Source organism: Pan troglodytes, chromosome 11 (assembly GCF_028858775.2).
Source record: "Pan troglodytes isolate AG18354 chromosome 11, NHGRI_mPanTro3-v2.0_pri, whole genome shotgun sequence".
Classification (NCBI taxonomy): domain Eukaryota; kingdom Metazoa; phylum Chordata; class Mammalia; order Primates; family Hominidae; genus Pan; species Pan troglodytes.
In genome coordinates, this window is record NC_072409.2 from 59,558,082 (window position 1) to 59,577,554 (window position 19,473).

The 19,473-nt window shown below is 47.4% G+C and overlaps 1 protein-coding gene across 3 annotated transcripts in view; it reads left to right on the plus strand.

Annotated features, from left to right (window-relative positions):
* The first annotated feature begins 1,020 nt into the window (after positions 1 to 1,020).
* Positions 1,021 to 19,473, plus strand: part of FXN (frataxin) — a 63,057-nt gene continuing 44,604 nt past the window's right edge. Inside the window, exons 1-3 of one of the 3 annotated variants that reach the window (XM_016960929.3) lie at positions 1,021 to 1,235; positions 11,566 to 11,663; positions 18,099 to 18,219. In XM_016960929.3, coding sequence (XP_016816418.1) covers positions 1,071 to 1,235; positions 11,566 to 11,663; positions 18,099 to 18,219 — 384 coding nt within the window. In that variant the 5' untranslated portion in view covers positions 1,021 to 1,070. The remainder of the gene's footprint in view (positions 1,236 to 11,565; positions 11,664 to 18,098; positions 18,220 to 19,473) is intronic. The other 2 variants (XM_016960930.3, XM_016960931.3) reach the window with 2 other exon arrangements.

Here is a 19,473-nt window from a genome sequence, read left to right on the forward strand (position 1 = left end):
CTAGAAGTTCAAGACCACCCTGGGCAACATAGCGAAACCCCCTTTCTACAAAAAATACAAAAACTAGCTGGGTGTGGTGGTGCACACCTGTAGTCCCAGCTACTTGGAAGGCTGAAATGGGAAGACTGCTTGAGCCCGGGAGGGGGAAGTTGCAGTAAGCCAGGACCACACCACTGCACTCCAGCCTGGGCAACAGAGTGAGACTCTGTCTCAAACAAACAAATAAATGAGGCGGGTGGATCACGAGGTCAGTAGATCGAGACCATCCTGGCTAACACGGTGAAACCCGTCTCTACTAAAAAAAAAAAATACAAAAAATTAGCCGGGCATGGTGGCGGGCGCCTGTAGTCCCAGTTACTCGGGAGGCTGAGGCAGGAGAATGGCGTGAAACCGGGAGGCAGAGCTTGCAGTGAGCCGAGATCGCACCACTGCCCTCCAGCCTGGGCGACAGAGCGAGACTCCGTCTCAATCAATCAATCAATCAATAAAATCTATTAACAATATTTATTGTGCACTTAACAGGAACATGCCCTGTCCAAAAAAAACTTTACAGGGCTTAATTCATTTTATCCTTACCACAATCCTATGAAGTAGGAACTTTTATAAAACGCATTTTATAAACAAGGCACAGAGAGGTTAATTAACTTGCCCTCTGGTCACACAGCTAGGAAGTGGGCAGAGTACAGATTTACACAAGGCATCCGTCTCCTGGCCCCACATACCCAACTGCTGTAAACCCATACCGGCGGCCAAGCAGCCTCAATTTGTGCATGCACCCACTTCCCAGCAAGACAGCAGCTCCCAAGTTCCTCCTGTTTAGAATTTTAGAAGCGGCGGGCCACCAGGCTGCAGTCTCCCTTGGGTCAGGGGTCCTGGTTGCACTCCGTGCTTTGCACAAAGCAGGCTCTCCATTTTTGTTAAATGCACGAATAGTGCTAAGCTGGGAAGTTCTTCCTGAGGTCTAACCTCTAGCTGCTCCCCCACAGAAGAGTGCCTGCGGCCAGTGGCCACCAGGGGTCGCCGCAGCACCCCGCGCTGCAGGGCGGAGCGGGCGGCAGACCCGGAGCAGCATGTGGACTCTCGGGCGCCGCGCAGTAGCCGGCCTCCTGGCGTCCCCCAGCCCGGCCCAGGCCCAGACCCTCACCCGGGTCCCACGGCCGGCAGAGTTGGCCCCACTCTGCGGCCGCCGGAGCCTGCGCACCGGCATCGATGCGACCTGCACGCCCCGCCGCGCAGTAAGTATCCGCGCCGGGAACAGCCGCGGGCCGCACGCCGCGGGCCGCACGCCGCACGCCTGCGCAGGGAGGCGCCGCGCACGCCGGGGTCGCTCCGGGGACGCGCGCTGGACTAGCTCACCCCGCTCCTTCTCAGGGCGGCCCGGCGGAAGCGGCCTTGCCACTCCCTTCTCTGGTTCTCCCGGTTGCATTTACACTGGCTTCTGCTTTCCGATGGAAAAGGGGACATTTTGTCCTGCGGTGCGACTGCGGGGCAAGGCACGGGCGAAGGCAGGGCAGGCTGGTGGAGGGGACCGGTTCCGAGGGGTCTGCGGCTGTCTCCATGCTTGTCACTTCTCTGCGATAACTTGTTTCAGTAATATTAATAGATGGTATCTGCTAGTATATACATACACATAATGTGTGTGTCTGTGTGTATCTGTATATAGCGTGTGTGTTGTGTGTGTGTGTTTGCGCGCACGGGCGCGCGCACACCTAATATTTTCAAGGCTGGATTTTTTTGAACGAAATGCTTTCCTGGAACGAGGTGAAACTTTCAGAGCTGCAGAATAGCTAGAGCAGCAGGGGCCCTGGCTTTTGGAAACTGACCCGACCTTTATTCCAGATTCTGCCCCACTCCGCAGAGCTGTGTGAGCCTGGGGGATTCCCCTAACCTCTCTGAGACGTGGCTTTGTTTTCTGTAGGGAGAAGATAAAGGTGACGCCCATTTTGCGGACCTGGTGTGAGGATTAAATGGGAATAACATAGATAAAGTCTTCAGAACTTCAAATTAGTTCCCCTTTCTTCCCTTGGGGGGTACAAAGAAATATCTGACCCAGTTACGCCACGGCTTGAAAGGAGGAAACCCAAAGAATGGCTGTGGGGATGAGGAAGATTCCTCAAGGGGAGGACATGGTATTTAATGAGGGTCTTGAAGATGCCAAGGAAGTGGTAGAGGGTGTTTCACGAGGAGGGAACCGTCTGGGCAAAGGCCAGGAAGGCGGAAGGGGATCCCTTCAGAGTGGCTGGTACGCCGCATGTATTAGGGGAGATGAAAGAGGCAGGCCACGTCCAAGCCATATTTGTGTTGCTCTCCGGAGTTTGTACTTTAGGCTTAAACTTCCCACACGAGTTATTTGGCCCACATTGTGTTTGAAGAAACTTTGGGATTGGTTGCCAGTGCTTAAAAGTTAGGACTTAGAAAATGGATTTCCTGGCAGGACGTGGTGGCTCATGCCCATAATCTCAGCACTTTGGGTGGCCTAGGCAGGTGGATCACCTGAGGTCAGGAGTTCAAGACTAACCTGGCCAACATGGTGAAACCCAGTATCTACTAAAAAATACAAAAAAAAAAAAAAAAAAAAAAAAGAAGAAGAAAATAAAAGTTAGCCGGGCGTGGTGTCGTGCGCCTGTAATCCCAGCTACTCCAGAGGCTGCGGCAGGAGAATCGCTTGAGCCCGGGAGGCAGAGGTTGCATTAAGCCAAGATCGCCCAATGCACTCCGGCCTGGGCGACAGAGCAAGACTCCGTCTCAAAAAATAATAATAATAAATAACCAAAAATAATAAAATGGATTTCCCAGCATCTCTGGAAAAATAGGCAAGTGTGGCCATGATGGTCCTTAGATCTCCTCTAGGAAAGCAGACATTTATTACTTGGCTTCTGTGCACTACCTGAGCTGCCACGTATTGGGCTTCCACCCCTGCCTGTGTGGACAGCATGGGTTGTCAGCAGAGTTGTGTTTTGTTTTTTTTTTTTTTTTTTTGAGACAGAGTTTCCCTCTTGTTGCCCAGGCTGGAGTGCAGTGGCTCAGTCTCAGCTCACTGCAACCTCTGCCTCCTGGGTTCAAGTGATTCTCCTGCCTCAGCCTCCCGAGTAGCTGGGATTATCGGCTAATTTTGTATTTTTAGTAGAGACAGATTTCTCCATGTTGGTCAGGCTGGTCTCGAACTCCCAACCTCAGGTGATCCGCCCACCTCGCCCTCCCAAAGTGCTGGAATTACAGGCGTGAGCCACCACGTCTGGCCATCAGCAGAGTTTTTAATTTAGGAGAATGACAAGAGGTGGTACAGTTTTTTAGATGGTACCTGGTGGCTGTTAAGGGCTGTTGACTGACAAACACACCGAACTTGGCGCTGCCGCCCAGGAGGTGGACACTGGGTTTCTGGATAGATGGTTAGCAACCTCTGTCACCAGCTGGGCCTCTTTTTTTCTATACTGAATTAATCACATTTGTTTAACCTGTCTGTTCCACAGTTCCCTTGCACATCTTGGGTATTTGAGGAGTTGGGTGGGTGGCAGTGGCAACTGGGGCCACCATCCTGTTTAATTATTTTAAAGCCCTGACTGTCCTGGATTGACCCTAAGCTCCCCCTGGTCTCCAAAATTCATCAGAAACTGAGTTCACTTGAAGGCCTCTTCCCCACCCTTTTCTCCACCCCTTGCATCTACTTCTAAAGCAGCTGTTCAACAGAAACAGAATGGGAGCCACACACATAATTCTACATTTTCTAGTTAAAAAGAAAAAAAAAAATCATTTTCAACAATATATTTATTCAACCTAGTACATACAAAATATTATCATTCCAACATGTAATCAGTATTTTAAAAATCAGTAATGAGACCAGGCACGGTGGCTCACGACTGTAATCCCAGGACTTTGGGAGGCCGAGGCGAGTGGATCGTCTGAGATCAGGAGTTCAAGACCAGCCTGGCCAACATGGTGAAACCCCATCTCTACTAAAAATTAGCTTAGCATGGTGGTGGATGCCTGTAGTCCCAGCTACTCGGGAGGCTGAGGCATGAGAATCACTTGAGCCCAGGAGGCAGAGGTTGCAGTGAGCCAAGATTTTGGGGGATTCTGTGACATACAAAAAAAATCAGTAATAAGATATCTTGCATACTCTTTTCATACTCATATACTTCCAGCATATCTCAATTCACAATTTCTAAGTAAATGCTCTATCTGTATTTACTTTCATAAAATTCACAATTAAAAATGAAGGTTCACATAGTCAAGTTGTTCCAAACACACTTAAATGTCTCCTAGGCCGGGTGTGGTTGCTCACACCTGTAATCCCAGCACTTTGGGAGGCTGAGATGGGCGGATCACCTGAGGTCAGGAGTTTGAGACCAGCCTGGCCAACATGGTGAAACCCCGTCTCTACTAAAAATACAAAAATTAGCTGGATGTGGTGGCACTCACCTGTAATCCCAGCTACTCAGGAGGCTGAGGCAGGATAATTGCTTGAACCCGGGAGGTGGTGGAGGTTGCAGTGAGCCAAGATCGCACCACTGCCTTCCAACCAGGGCGACAGAGCGAGACTCCGTCTCAAAAAAAAAAAAGGCTCCTAATAACTTTATTACTTTATTATCACCTCAAATAATTAAAATTAAATGAAGTTGAAAATCCAGGTCCTCAGTCCCATTAGCCACATTTCTAGTGCTCAGTAGCCACGGGGGCTGGTGACCACCACATGGGACAGCATATTTAGTACCTGATCATTGGTTCTCAGATCTGGCTACTCAGCAGAACCAAGAATCCACAGAAACGGCTTTTAAAAGCACAGCCCCACAGCCCCCAGCCCCAGCCTTACCTACCTGGAGGCTGGGAAGGACTCTGATTCCACGAGGCAGCCTATGTTTTTTGATGGAGGGATGTGACAGGGGCTGCATCTTTAACGTTTCCTCTTAAATACTGGAGACAGCTTCGAGGAGGAGATAACTGGATGTGTCTTAGTCCATTTTCTGTTGCTTGTGACAGAATACCTGAAACTGGGCAATTTATATGGTAAAAAATTTTTTTCTTACTGCTCTGGAGGCTGAGAAGTCCAAAGTCAAGTCCCTTCTTGCTGGTGGGGACTTTGCAGAGTATTGAGGCGGCACTGGGCGTCATATGGTAAGGGGCTGAGTGTGCTACCTCAGGTGTCTTTTTCTTTTCTTATAAAGCCTAACTAGTTTCACTCCCATGATAACCCATTAATCTATGAATGGATTAATCCATTATTGAGGGAAGAACCTTCATGACCCAGTCACCGCTTAAAGGCCCCACCTCTCAATACTGCCACATCGGGAATTAAGTTTCAACATGAGTTTCGGAGGTGACAAACATTCAAACCACAGCATGCTGCCTCTTAAATGACTCAATAAGCTCCTGTGGCATCCACTTCTGCATGCCTTGGGCAGCTTTTAGACATCTGTCCATTTTCCTAGAGGGACAAGACCACCACCTGTGATCCTATGACCTTTTGGCTTTAGGCCTAACAAGCAGGTTATACCCTCACTCACTTTCAAATCATTTTTATTGTCTTGCAGACAATTTACACAAGTTTACACATAGAAAAGGATATATAAATATTTATACGCTGCCAGGCGCGGTGGCTCACGCCTGTAATCCCAGCACTTTGGGAGGCCGAGGCGGGTGGATCACGAGGTCAGGAGATCGAGACCATCCTGGCTAATACGATGAAACCCCATCTCTACTAAAAATACAAAAAATTAGCCGGGCATGGTGACGGGTGCCTGTAGTCCCCACTACTCGGGACGCTGAGGCAGGAGAATGGCGTGAACCCGGGAGGCAGAGCTTGCAGTGAGCCGAGATCGTGCCACTGCACTCCAGCCTGGGTGACAGAGCGAGACTCCATCTCAAAGAAAAAAATAAATAAGTAAATAAATATTTATACTGCTTATAAACTAATAATAAATGCTATGGTCTGCATGTTTGTGTCACCCTACCATTCATATGTTAAAACCTAATCACCAAAGTGATATTAGGAGGTGGGGCCCTTGGGAGGTGATGAGGTATGAGGGTGGAGCCCATATGATTGGGATTAGTGCCCTTCTAAAATAGCCCAACGGAGCCCAGTGACAAGGCATCATCTATGAACCAGGAAACTGGCCCTCACCAGACACCAAAGCTGTTGGTGCATTGATCTTGGATTTCCCACCCTCCAGGACTCTAAGAAACACATTTCTATTGTTTATAAGCCACCCAGTGGCTGGTATTTTGTTATAACATCCCAGACTAAGACAAATAACAAATACTTGTATCCCTGACACCAGGTTAAAAGATAGAATTTGTTTGTTCCTCTGGAGGCCCTTGTCTTCACCCCATCACTGCCCTGTCCTCCCTGGAGGAATCTGCCAGCCCGAATTCTGTTCATCGTACCCTCCTTTTCTTAGAGTTTGACCTCCTCTGTATCTCCCCCAATCCATGTATTGCTTATATACAAGGAATTCTGCTGTATCTATTCTGCTATGGCTTGCCCCTTTTGTTCAACACTGTTTTTGTGCGTCATCTGCATTGATGCATGCAGTTGTCCTTTATTTGTTCTCACTGCTGGATAGTATCTGGTTGGGTAAATATATCACACTGTAGATCACACTATCCAGGTTCCTTTAGCTGACATTTGGTTGATTGCAGTGTTCTGTTGTTACGATGGTGCTACTGTGACTGTTCTTGTGCATGGACAGAAGTTCCTTTCAGGTGAATTTCTCAGAATGGAATTGCTGGGCAAAGGGGCAGCCAATAATCAACTCATTTGATGCCAAAAGTGGTGGTGCCAGTTCATCCTCCCCTGCGAGGTATGGGTCCTGATTCACTCTTCAAGTGCTGTGGTTTGACAGGGCCGGAGGTGACAAGGGGACACCTGGGAAGGAAAGCTGGGCTCCCTGCTGGCCATCCAGGCCAGTCCTTACCAGGGGGTAGGCAATGATTGGGTCAAGTGGTTCCTGACCTCTGGGCCTGAGACTTCAGGCCCAGAAACTATCTAATATTTCCTCAAATGCATCCCATGAGCAGGCACTGTGTGAGTGAGCACACACATCTGAAGCCTCAAGCTAGGCAAGCCTACCATGACTTGTGGTCCAAGGGCTCACGGGTGACCTGGAGTTAGAGGGAGACGTGGCTGCCAGGTGGCTTTAGAAAGAACACTCATCCTGGCCAGGTGCGGTGGCTTACGCCTGTAATCCCAGCACTTTGGGAGGCCAAGGTGGGTGGATCATGAGGTCAGGAATGAGACCAGCCTGACCAACATGCTGAAACCCGTCTCTCCTAAAAACACAAAAATTAGCCGGGCATGGAGGTGCACGCCTGTAATCCCAGCTACTCAGGAGGCTGAGGCAGGAGAATCACTTGAACCCGGGAGGCGGAGTTTGCAATAAGCCTAGATTGTGCCACTGCATTCCAGCCTGGGCAACAAAGCAAGACTCCGTCTCAGAGAAAAAAAAAAAAAAGGAAGAACACTCATCCTATGACCTTGACCTCCAAGCTTTGCCTCCCTCAAGCAGAACAGAATGGAGCCTCCCTTAGGCAGAGGCGGAAGTTTGCCTCTCACCTAGTTCTCCATTCTTTTGTTCAGAGCCTGAATACCCTCAGGCTCTGTACTTGGGGTATTTCTGTTCTCTTGTTTTATGCTCACGGTTGTGAGGTTTGTTGTGAGTACCACGATCCCTTCCTTCAGAGGAGTAAACTGAGGTTCCAAAAGGTTTAGCAGTTGCCCGAGGAATATTAAATTGGCAAAAGCAGGTAGAATATAAAGCAAGGAGTATTTGGCAACGGTTCTTTTTTATGATTAAAAACAGCCGAAGAAAGACTTCTACTTGTGCCTTTGAATGAGTAACTGCATTTGACCTTCCCACCAGTAACAACCGTCAAATCTCTATTAAATTAAACACACACACACACAAACAAAAACAGCTATTGTGAAGGTATCAGCGACTAAGACAACTAAGGTTTGAGGGGCCAGGATCCTGGAGAGACGGAAACTTCCCTGAGGTGAGCCCCACATTCTCAGACACTTTTCCTTGGATGTTTTGAGCACTGCTTTAATTCCTGGGAAAACAATTCCTTCCACTGTGCACAGACTCTGGGGCCAGACAGCTTGGGTTCAATCCCAGCTCTGCCACTTAATGTCTGTGTATCTGTGTAGGCAAGTTACCCTTTGGTGCGTCAGTTTCCTCATCTGTAAAACACAACTATAGTTGATCCTCATTCGTTAAGAGTCTGTACTTGTTAATTTGCTCACTTGCTAAAATTTGTTACCCCAAAATCAGTACCCCTAGCCTTTTGGGGTCGTTTCAAAGATGTGTGCAGAGCGGCAAAAAAATGTGAGCTCCTCCAGGCTCATGTTCCCAGCCAAGGTCCAACAAAGTGCTGCCCTGCCTTCTTATTTCAGCTGTCATAGTGTAAACTGTGTCCTTTTCACAGTCTGATTAGTGCCATGTTTTTCAGATTTTTATGCTTTTTTCTTGGTTATTTCTCTGTTAAAATTGTCTCCAAGTGTAGTGCAAAGTTTAGCACGAGGAGGCTGTGATGTTCCTTACAGAGAAAATGCATGTGTTAGAGAAGCTTTGTCAGGCATGAGTTAAGGTGCTGTTGTCCTGAGATCAATTAATTTGTTGTTGTTGTTGTTTGAGACAGGGTCTCCCTCTGTTGCCCAGGCTGCTGGAGTGCAACGGTGTAATCATAGCTCACTGCAGCCTCTACCTCTCTGGCTCAAGCAATCCTCCCACCTCGGCCTCCTGAGTAGCTGGGACTACAGGTACACCCCACCACACCCAGATAATGTTTTTGATATTTTTTTAGGTGGAATTTTGCTCATCGCCCAGGCTGGAGTGCAATGGTGCGATCCTGGCTCACTGCAACCTTCACCTCCCGGATTCAAGCAATTCTTCTGCCTCAGCCTCCTGAGTAGCACAGATTACAGGCACATGTCATCACGCCTTGCTAATTTTTGTGTTTTTAGTAGAGGCGGGATTTCACCATGTTGGCCAGACTAGTCTTGAACTCCTGACCTCAGGTGATCCACCCGCCTCCGCCTCCCAAACTGCAGAGATTATAGGCACGAACCACAATGCCTCATGTTTTTTATTTTTCAAGTTGAAATGAGGTCTCTCTATGTTGCCCAGGTTGGTCTCAAACTCTTGAGCTCAAGTAATCCTCCCACCTTGGCCTCCCAAAGTGCGGGGATTACAGGTGTGAGCTACCATGCCCAGCCAAGATCAGTGTTAATGAATCAACTATATATATTACATAAGGTGTCTTTAAACAGAAATAAGGTTATATATTGATCGATTGGTAACAATGTTGTGACCAGCAGCTTACAGGGTACCTAGCCTTGTATTTCTCCTATAAATAATTTGCTTATTGAGTGTTTGTGGCAACTTTGTAGCACATAACTACCAAGAATAAGGACTGTAATAAGAGTACGTCCCTCACAGGATTGTAATGAAGACTGAGTCCATTTACATAAAGGCTGAGAGCAGTGTCAAGCAGACGGAGAACACTGTAGAATGTGCGATAGCTCTAACAGTGGTTATCATGGCTGCCCTCTCACTTCTTCAGAGACATGTGTTTCTAAGGTCTGCACTCTGCCCCACCCTCCCCATCCACTGTCCCGCAGCCCGTTTCCTCCTCCACTTACTTCCCAGCCCTGTGCCTTCTGCCTTCTCTTTTCTGAGTTTGCTAAGGGCACTGCTGGCTCAAGAGCAGTAACTAACAGTCTCTCGCCTCTTCTCTCCATGGCAACCAGTGACCTTTGGAGAATGTAAACCTTATCACCAATCTCTTAAAGCCCTTCGGTACCTTCCCAGGATGACGTCCAGCTGAGGTCCTTGGCAAGACCCAGGCCGCCCCCTCCTCGCTCCATCACCTCCCCTGTCACCTCCCCTGCATCTCTCCACTCCAGCTGCACCACTCTTGTGCCCCAATGGCTCTTGTCTGATTATTTCCTTCATCTCCCCAGCTGGTCAGCAGAGCTGGTGGTAATCAACTCAGACCCTGTCACCTGGATGTCCAGCAGTTAGGGACTAAAAAAAATCAACAGGTCACATTCTGTCCTGAAGATCATGACAATAAGATCTGTCAGACAGCAGTCAGCAGTCAGAGCCAAATCTTCTGGACTTCAGCAGGATTCTGCCTCTTGCTATTTCCTGTTGCCTCTCTTAGTGACCTTTTAAGAGCATTGTGGATGCCTCCCAGCCTCCTGCTAACCACCCTGTAACCTGAACAGCCTGCAGCAGCCCTGCCCAGTAGAACTTCCTGATGTGATGGAAATGCTGTGTCTGCACCACTAGCCACATGTGGCCACAGGATTCTCGAAACTGGTGGTGCAGTTGAGGAGCTGACTTTATTTTATCTCATTAAATTTAAATGTAAATAGCTACATGTGGCTTGTTGGCTAGCCTATTGGACAACACGGGCTTAGAGAGACACAGGGAGAACTCACTGTAATGCACTAAAAGAAGGTAAAAAAAAAAATCCTAACAAATATTCCTAAAATACTTTAACATAGGGCCGGGTGCGGTGGCTCACATCCAGCATTTTGGGAAGCTGAGGAGGGCAGATCACTTGAGGCCAGGAGTTCAAGACCAGCCTTGCCAACATGGTGAAACCCCGTCTCTACTAAAAATACAAAAAATCGGGTGTGGTGGCGGGTGCCTGTAATCCCAGCTACATGGGAGGCTGAGGCACGAGAATCACTCAAACCCGGGAGGCGGGGGTTGCAGTGAGCCGAGATCGCGCCACTGCACTCCAGCCTGGGCGACAGAGCGAGACTTCATCTCAAAAACAAAAAACAAAAAAAAAACTTTAGCATGATTATTTAACCAAAATGCAGGTTAGTTGTTCACCAGATGCAGAGACCAATTAACAAGAACAAGGCCTGGTACCAAAAAAAAGTGAATTTACTCTGAAACTAGCTTGGGTGAGGGGTACAAAGCATCCTGCCTTTCTTTAAAAGTGCTGCTTCCCCTTGGAAGCAGAAAGTGGACACTTTTATAAGGTAAGGGGGGAAGTGTGCAAGGGCAAGTGGGGGGGTCCCTCTGCTAGTTCCGTGCCTACTCTACAGGACAGTTGACTTGACACCTTCCTGGTTAGTAATAAGCTGTAGCAGTGGCCAAGTGGGCATGCTTTCAGTATGCCCTCCCAGTGAATGAAAGTCCTGAGGCAACCCCCGAGGGTGGAAGTGCCAGGCCACCACCCACTGGAGGTGAAAGTTCCGTGGTGGGTTTGCTTTGGTCTGCAAATCTACTGTCATGTGGAGAGATCTGTGCTCTGGAAGAGCATACAGTTAGAAAAGCTTGCCCTGCAGGGAATGTATGGTGAAGGGGAGGTGAAAGGTTATATTTGCATTTCTGAAGGGCTAAGTAGGAAACCGGGAACCAGGGGAGAGGAGAAGAGAAGAGAGGATAATTTTTTTTTTAAGAAAAGCAACATATTCCCTTTTTCTTAGAAAAAATGGAGCACTCGGTTACAGGCACTCGAATGTAGAAGTAGCAATATATAAAATATGCATTAATGGGTTATAATTCACTGAAAAATAGTAACGTACTTCTTAACTTTGGCTTTCAGAGTTCGAACCTCCGTGGCCTCAACCAGATTTGGAATGTCAAAAAGCAGAGTGTCTATTTGATGAATTTGAGGAAATCCGGAACTTTGGGCCACCCAGGGTAAGATAAACACCTTACACGTCATAGGTATCTTCCTCTCTCCTTCCCTGCCTCTCCCATTCGAACCTGGTTTTCTTCCTGAGCAGCAACAATCTTAGGCATCTTTCCATGTAACTGAGTATCCACCACATTATTTTTAATGATATAGTATTAGATTGTATGGATGTGACATAATCCATTTAACCCATCCCCTATTGTTGGACATTCAGGTTGTTTCCAGAGTTTCGATATTATTTTATTTAATACCCTAATAGTTAGAGCAGGCCATGCTGCTATCACAAATAGACCCAAATATTTAATAGCTCAAACCAATAATGTTTGTGTCCTCCTCTCTGGGCAGTACAGGGTTGGCATACCTCCTGAAGTGAATTAGGAACTACACTCGTTCCAGCTTCCAGTTTGGTCTTTTATCTGTCAGTGCCTTACTGTCCTCTGCATTGTTGAGTCTCAGTCACCTTATCCAAGTTCCATTGGCCAGAAAGGGCTAGAAGCACAGAAGGGCTGGAAGTGGCATTTGTTCCTCACTCACATTCTGGTGGGAAGAACTTAGTGGCACGGCCTTAGCTGACTGTAAGGGAGGCTGGGAAATACAGTCTAGCGAGTGCCCTGGAAAAAGCCGGCACGGCATTCCCCATGGAAAGCTGTCAGGCACGGCTACAGTCTACCCCCTGCCAACCAGTATCTGCATGGACCCTCCTTCCACACTCAGATGAATTTACCCCCAGCCCCAAGAGAGCCAACCGGTGCCCATGTGGTCACCACAGCCGCCTCCGAGTCCAAGATTTCCAGGTGACATGCAGTCTCCTCTCTCCCAGCTTTAGGAATGGCTTCTTCTGACCTACACACAGACACAGACACACACACACACACACACACACACACACACACGATGGAGAGGGGCAGGATAACTGCAACTGTAACTCCATTCAGAAAAGAGGCACAGCACTGGCTGCCCGCAGCACTGGAGCCCTGCTGGGCAGCACTGGGTCAACCTCTGCCCTGGCAGAGGAGCATGTTCCTCCACAAATCCCTGCTTCAGCCTCCCGAGAGGCTCCTCCTTGTCTGTTTCCTTGGCCATAAGGGAGGCAGGCAGTGGGAAGTGTGCCCTCCTCTGGGGCAAGCAGCCTTCACAGCCCACTTCCTGCTAATAAGTTTGGGGTTCCACAGGCTGTTTTAAGACTCCAATCAGCTATTTTAGGCCAGACTCATTTCTCTCTCTCTCTCTCTCTTTTTTTTTTTTTTCTTTTATGAAATCACACCCTGTGACCCAGGCTGGAGTGCAGTGGTGCGATCTCGGCTCACTGCAGCCTCCGCCTCCCGGGTTCAAGCAATCCTCCTGCCTCAGCCTCCTGAGTAGCTGGGACTATAGGCGTGCAGTGCCACACCTAGCTAATTTTCATATTTTTAGTAGAGACGGGGTTTCACCATCTTGGCCAGGCTGGTCTTGAACTCCTGACCTCAGATGATCCACCCGCCTCGGCCTCCTGAAGTGCTGGGATTACTGGCATGAGCCACTGCACCCAGCCCAGACTCATTTTTCTTTGAGAGTAGGCTTTTCCCAAAAGTAGGCTTCTGAGCTATTCACTTTCAGGCAGTCCCATGTGCCAGGAACCACATCCAAATTTCCTTCCTGGATGGGAGTCTCAGGCTGCCTTATCTCCTTGCAAGTCCCCATGCCCAGCTGTCTCAGCCTAAGGGCAGGTACCTTGAAGTCATGTTAAACAATAAGATTGGAGACCAGCAATGCCCTCAGCCTGGTTTTTGCAGCAGGACTGAGTCCCTTGTTTTGGCTCAATGGGAAGTCTTTGCTGTTCAAAGCCTTAGCTTCTCTGGCTGAGTGCGGTGGCTCACACCTGTCATCCTAGCTCTTTGGGAGGCCGAGGCGAGCAGATCACTGAGGCCAGGAGTTCAAGACCAGCCTGGCCAACATGGTGAAACCCTGTCTCTACTAAAAATACAAAAAGTTAGCCAGGCATGGTGGCAGGCACCTGTAATCCCAGCTACTCGGGAGCCTGAGGCAGGAGAATCGCTTAAACCCAGGAGATGGAGGCTGCAGTGAGCTGAGATCATGCCATTGCACTCCAGCCTGGGTAACGAGCGAAATTCCATCTCTAAAAAAAAGAAAAAAAAAAGCCTTAGATTCTCCCTTTGACTTTCCACGTTTGTGCAGCCTTTTATCGCCAATGCTCCATTTCATTCCATCTCCTGGCTTACTCTTTTCTTGTCACATCTACTAAAAGCAACAAGAAGCCACCGGTATTCAGGAACATTCTACCTGTCCCCAGAGCTATATGCTCAATAGGCATACAGTTGGCCCTCCAGGTTATCTGAGACTCAGATTTCCAGAGGGCTTTGCATGGCTCACAAGGTCTGAAGAACCTCTGAGCCTCCCGCCTGCGGTGTCTGTTCATTGACTTTGCCACAGTCTCAAAGGGGCACTGCATGCTGCATGTTTGAGGTTTTTGCTTTGGTGGCATCCATTTCCAGCCTCGGCTTCCGGCATTCCTCCCCCAGCAGACTCTCTGCCGCTTTCCCCTTACTCCTTCTGGCAGTCCTGGGAGGTTGCATAGGGCCCTTGCAGGATGCCCCAAGTCCAGCTGCCTCTGGCCTCTGGGAAGCACACCCTTGACCTGCCATGTGTAGGAAGACAGCCCGCTTCTGCCAGGGCCCAACTCTCTGCTGGCAGGTAGCACCTTCCAACCTCTTCACTTTGGACTTTATAACTGTCAGGTATAAAGTCGGTTGTGTCCTTACATTTCTCAAATTCTTCAAGACACGTCAACCAACCTCTCCTACGCATTCTCTCCAGCTCAGTCTCAAAACACACCCTTTCTCTCCAGCTCACTCTCAAAACACACCCTATCAGGCCAACCACTCTTTTTAAAGGACAGCTCCTCACCAATCCAGTCAGGTAGCCTTCCCCACATTGTATCCTAGAAGTGGGTGATGGACTGGGTGGGGAAGAGGGTCATATGGCAAATCTGTATGTCTTACAGTAATTGTCTAGCAGCCCCTGGTGTCTTACTTTAGGCCCCCTGGAAACTTTCAGATAGTGGAGTTGTCTGATACATATCTTATAACCTACAGATATTAATATATCCTCACAGGGGCACAAAAGCTCTTACAAGGATATTTATTATAATAATATTTTTATTGTTATAATTTACATGCCATAAAACTAACCATTTTAAAATGTATAATGCAAGGGTTTTTAGTATATTCACAAGATTGTGCAGCTGTCACTACTAATTCCAGAGCATTTTCATTATTCCAGAAGGAAACCCTATTCGTATTAGCAATCACTCCCCCATTCCGCCTTTCCCTAAAACCCAGCAATCACTAATCTACTTTCTGTCTCTGTGGATTTAAAGTAATTTTAAATTTGAAAAATAGTATCTATAAGGAAATGTATCTAGTCACAAGCATACAGCTTGATGAATTTGTAAAAATTGAACAGTCCTATGAACATACCCTGTAAGCTCAAGACATAGAATGTTACCAGCCCCTGCAAGCAAGCTGCCTGCTCACTTCTAGTCATTAACCCCTCCCTCTTTTCCTTCTAGTCATTAACCCTTCAGAATAACTATTCTGATTACCAATAGCATAGATTAGTTCTGCCTGTTGTTTTACTTTATATAAACTGTCTCATTAAGTATAAACATGTTTGTGTATACTTGTGTATTTCTTTCTATCACAATGATGTTTGTGAGATTCATCCATGCTGTTCCTATAGACAATTCTATTTTGCAGTGTAGTATTCCATTGCATGACTATACCACAATTTATCTGTGATATTACAAAGGAATACTTGGGCAGTTTCCAGTTTGGGGCTATAGGATAGTTGTGATACAAATATTTTAGTATAGTACATGTCTTTTGGTGAACCTGGGTACACATTTCTGTTGCGTATACCCCTTAAGAGTGGAGCTGATGGGTCATAGCATGTAAATGCATTCAACTTTAGTAGATACTGTCCAACAGTTTTCCAAAGTGATTGTCCAACTTACTTGCCTATCAGCAGTATCTGAAAAGTCTAGTTGCTTCTTTTCTTGGCCAACTTTTTTTTTTCTTTGTTTTTTTTTTTTGAGATGGAGTTTTGCTCTTGTTGCCCAGGCTGGAGCACAATGGCACGTCCTCTGCTCACTGCAACCTCCGCCTCCTGGGTTCAAGCAATTCTCCTGCCTCAGCCTCCCGAGTAGCTGGGATTACAGGCTTGCACCACTATGCCCGGCTAATTTTGTATTTTTAGTAGAGACAGGGTTTCTCCATGTTGGTCAAGCTGGTCTCGAACTCCCAACCTCAGGTGATCCGCCCGCCTTGGCCTCCCAAAGTGCTGGGATTACAGGCATGAGCCACTGCACCAGGCCAGCCAACTCTTTTTTATTTTATTTTATTTTATTTTATTTTACTTTAAAGACAGGGTTTCACTTTGTCACCCAGGATGGAATGCAATGGCACGATCACAGCTTACTGCAGCCTTGACCTCCCTGGCTCGGGTGATCCATCCCACCTCAGGCCCCTGAGGAGCTAGAACTACAGGCATGGGCCATGCCCAGCTAATTTTTTAATTTTTGGTAGAGACAGGGTCTCTGTTGTCTCAGACTCCTGGGTTCAAGTGATCCTTCTCCCTTGGCCTCCCAAAGTTCTGGTATTACAGGCATGAGCCACTGCACCCAGCCCATGGCCAGCTCTTGATACGATCTGTCTCTTTCTTTTCTTTTTTTTTTTTTAATTTGAGAAGTGTTAAATAATCTTTCTTTGATATTATACATAAACTACACCAAAATGTCTTTCAGTAAGTAAAATGAACCATTTTAGATACAGAAAATTCTAATTAGATTGGCATAGTTAAGGCCAAAAATATAAAGTTGACATTGCTACCTTATCTTCAGCCCTTGCCTTTAAGAGGCAAATGAACACAAAATACAGGTGAATCTTGCTTGGTTCTGAGACAGTGAAGGAATTTCCCCCAGTATTTAAATATATTTACATAACCAGTTACATAAATCTAAATATTTAAAAAATCTCCAATAGATTTTAGATGGCATTCACCATCTTTGTGAAAAGTTGAACATTACTAATGAAATCTGATCATATCTTTAGAAGGATAAACAGTGATAGCATTTACTGAATCAGAATAACTGTTTTTGGGGGTTTTTTTTCAGATGGAGTTTTGCTCTTGTTGCCCAGGCTGGAGTGCAGTGGTGCCACCTCAGCTCACTGCAACCTCCGCCCCCTGGATTCAAGCGATTATCCTGCCTCAGCCTCCCGAGTAGCTGGGATTACAGGCTCGCCCCACCATGCCCAGCTAATTTTTGTATTTTTAGTAGAGGCGAGGTTTCACCATGTCAGCCAGGCTGGTCTCGAACTCCTGACCTCAGGTGATCCACCTGCCTCAGCCTCCCAAAATGCTAGGATTACAGGCGTGAGCCACCAGGCCCAGCCTATTTTTTTTTTTTTTCTTTTTTTGAGACGGAGTCTCACTCTGTCACCCAGGCTGGAGTGCAGTGGCACAATGTCAGCTCATTGCAACCTCCACCTCCGGGGTTTCAGTGATTCTCCTGTCTCAGCCTCCCAAGTAGCTGGGAACTACAGGCGTGCACCACAAGCCCAGCTAATTTTCGTATTTTTAGTAGAGACAGGGTTTTGCCATATTGGCCTGGCTAGTTTCAAACTCCTGACCTCAGGTGAGCCACCCACCTCGGCCTCCCAAAGTCCTGGGATTACAGACGTGAGCCACTGCGCTGCCTGGCCCAGAAAGGACTATTAATTGTACTTGCCTCTGGGAATGGGGGCTGCCTGCTTCTTTCTGTAACCCGTTCTGTGCTGTTTAAATTTTTTTTTTTTTTTTTTTTTGAGACGGAGTCTCGCTCTGTCACCCAGGCTGGAGTGCAGTGGCGCGATCTCGGCTCACTGCAAGCTCCACCTCCCAGGTTCACGCCATTCTCCTGCCTCAGCCTCCTGAGTAGCTGGGACCACAGGCACCCGCCACCACGCCAGGCTAATTTTTTGTATTTTTAGTAGAGACGGGGTTTCACCATGTTAGCCAGGATGGTCTCGATCTCCTGACCGTGTGATCCGCCTGCCTCAGCCTCCCAGAGTGCTGGGATTACAGGCATGAGCCACCGCGCCCGGCCTTTAAATTTTTACTTTGGGCCGGGCACGGTGCCTCACGCCTGTCATCCTAACGTTTCGAGAAGCTGAGGCACGTGGTGGATCACTTGATGTCACGAGTTCAGACCAGCCACTGCACTCCAGCCTGGGTGACAGAGTGAGACTCTGTCTCAAAAAAAAAAAAAAAAGAAAGAAAAACTTTTACTTTTTACATGTTATTTTCATCAATTTAATGAATTTAAATAACAAATGTGTAAATTTGATATTAATAAAATGGAAGCATTTGGTAATTATGTTTTGGGTTTTGTGCTTCCTCCGCAGCTCTCTAGATGAGACCACCTATGAAAGACTAGCAGAGGAAACGCTGGACTCTTTAGCAGAGTTTTTTGAAGACCTTGCAGACAAGCCATACACGTTTGAGGACTATGATGTTTCCTTTGGGGTACCTCTTGACTTCTTTTAATTTTTCTGTTTCCCCCCCTAAGAATTTTAGTTCACTAAAATGAAGAATTTCCCTCTAGCAGAGCTAAGCATCAAGTAGCATGTAGTTGTAGGTAGGATTAAAAGACTAGGGTTCCGGGAGGTGAAGGTTGCAGTGAGCCAAAATCACGCCACTGCACTCCAGCCTGGGTGACAGAGCGAGACTCTGTCATAGATAGATGGATGGATGGATAGATAGATAGATAGATAGATAGATAGATAGATAGATAGATAAATAGATAAATAGATAGATTAGATAGATAAGACAAGACTAGGCTTCAAGCTGCAGTCCAGCTCTACCAGGCTTGTTGTGACTCTGGGCAAGTCACTCAGCCTCTCTGAGCCTCATTTTCCAGCTTCAGTGGATACCCATGAAGGCAAATCAGAGAGAGGCCTGAGTGTGTATTTGTCCAGCAGGCAGATGGAGAGAACAACAAACTAGACCCGTAGTTCTTCAGCAGGGATAAGATAACTGCCCAAAAGTTATTCAGATTACAAAGACTTGAGCCCTGCTCCTGTGAGACAGTGATGGGGTAGGTCGGGTGCATTCCTGGGAAGCATATTTTTGAAAAGCTCACCTGGGATTCTAATGTGTATCCCTAGGCCTTATTCCTAGAGATTTTGATTACTTGGTCTGGGGTGTGGCATGACCTGGGCAGGGCACTGGGATTTTTAAGCTCCACAGATGATTCCAATATGCAGCTAGTATGAGAACTTGTTTTGTTTTTTTTTTTTTTTTTTAAGGAGTCTCACTCTGTCACCCAGGCTGGAGTGCAGTGGTGCAATCTCAGCTCACTGCTCCGCTTCCTGGGTTTAAGCAGTTCTCCTGCCTCAGCCTCCCGAGTAGCTGGGATTATAGGCACCTGCCACCATGCCCAGCTAATTTTTGTATTTTAGTAAAGACGGGGTTTCACCATGTTGGTTAGGCTGGTCTCGATCTCCTGACCTCAAATGGTCCACCCCCCTCAGCCTTCCAAAGTTTTGGGATAACAGGCGTGAGCCACCAGGTCCGGCCTGGTGTGAGAACTTCTGAGTTGGATGAAACATTAGCCCCAGATCTTAGAAGCCAGGGAAGTGCTGGTCCTTATCGACTGGCCACCAGGTGGCAGATTTGGGCAAGGGTCTGCCTTTGGGTTTAGAATTATTGCTTAGGCCTTAGAGTAGTTCTTTTTTGCCAGTGGGAGAAAATCCCTCGAAGATGGTTTTCTGGGTTGGT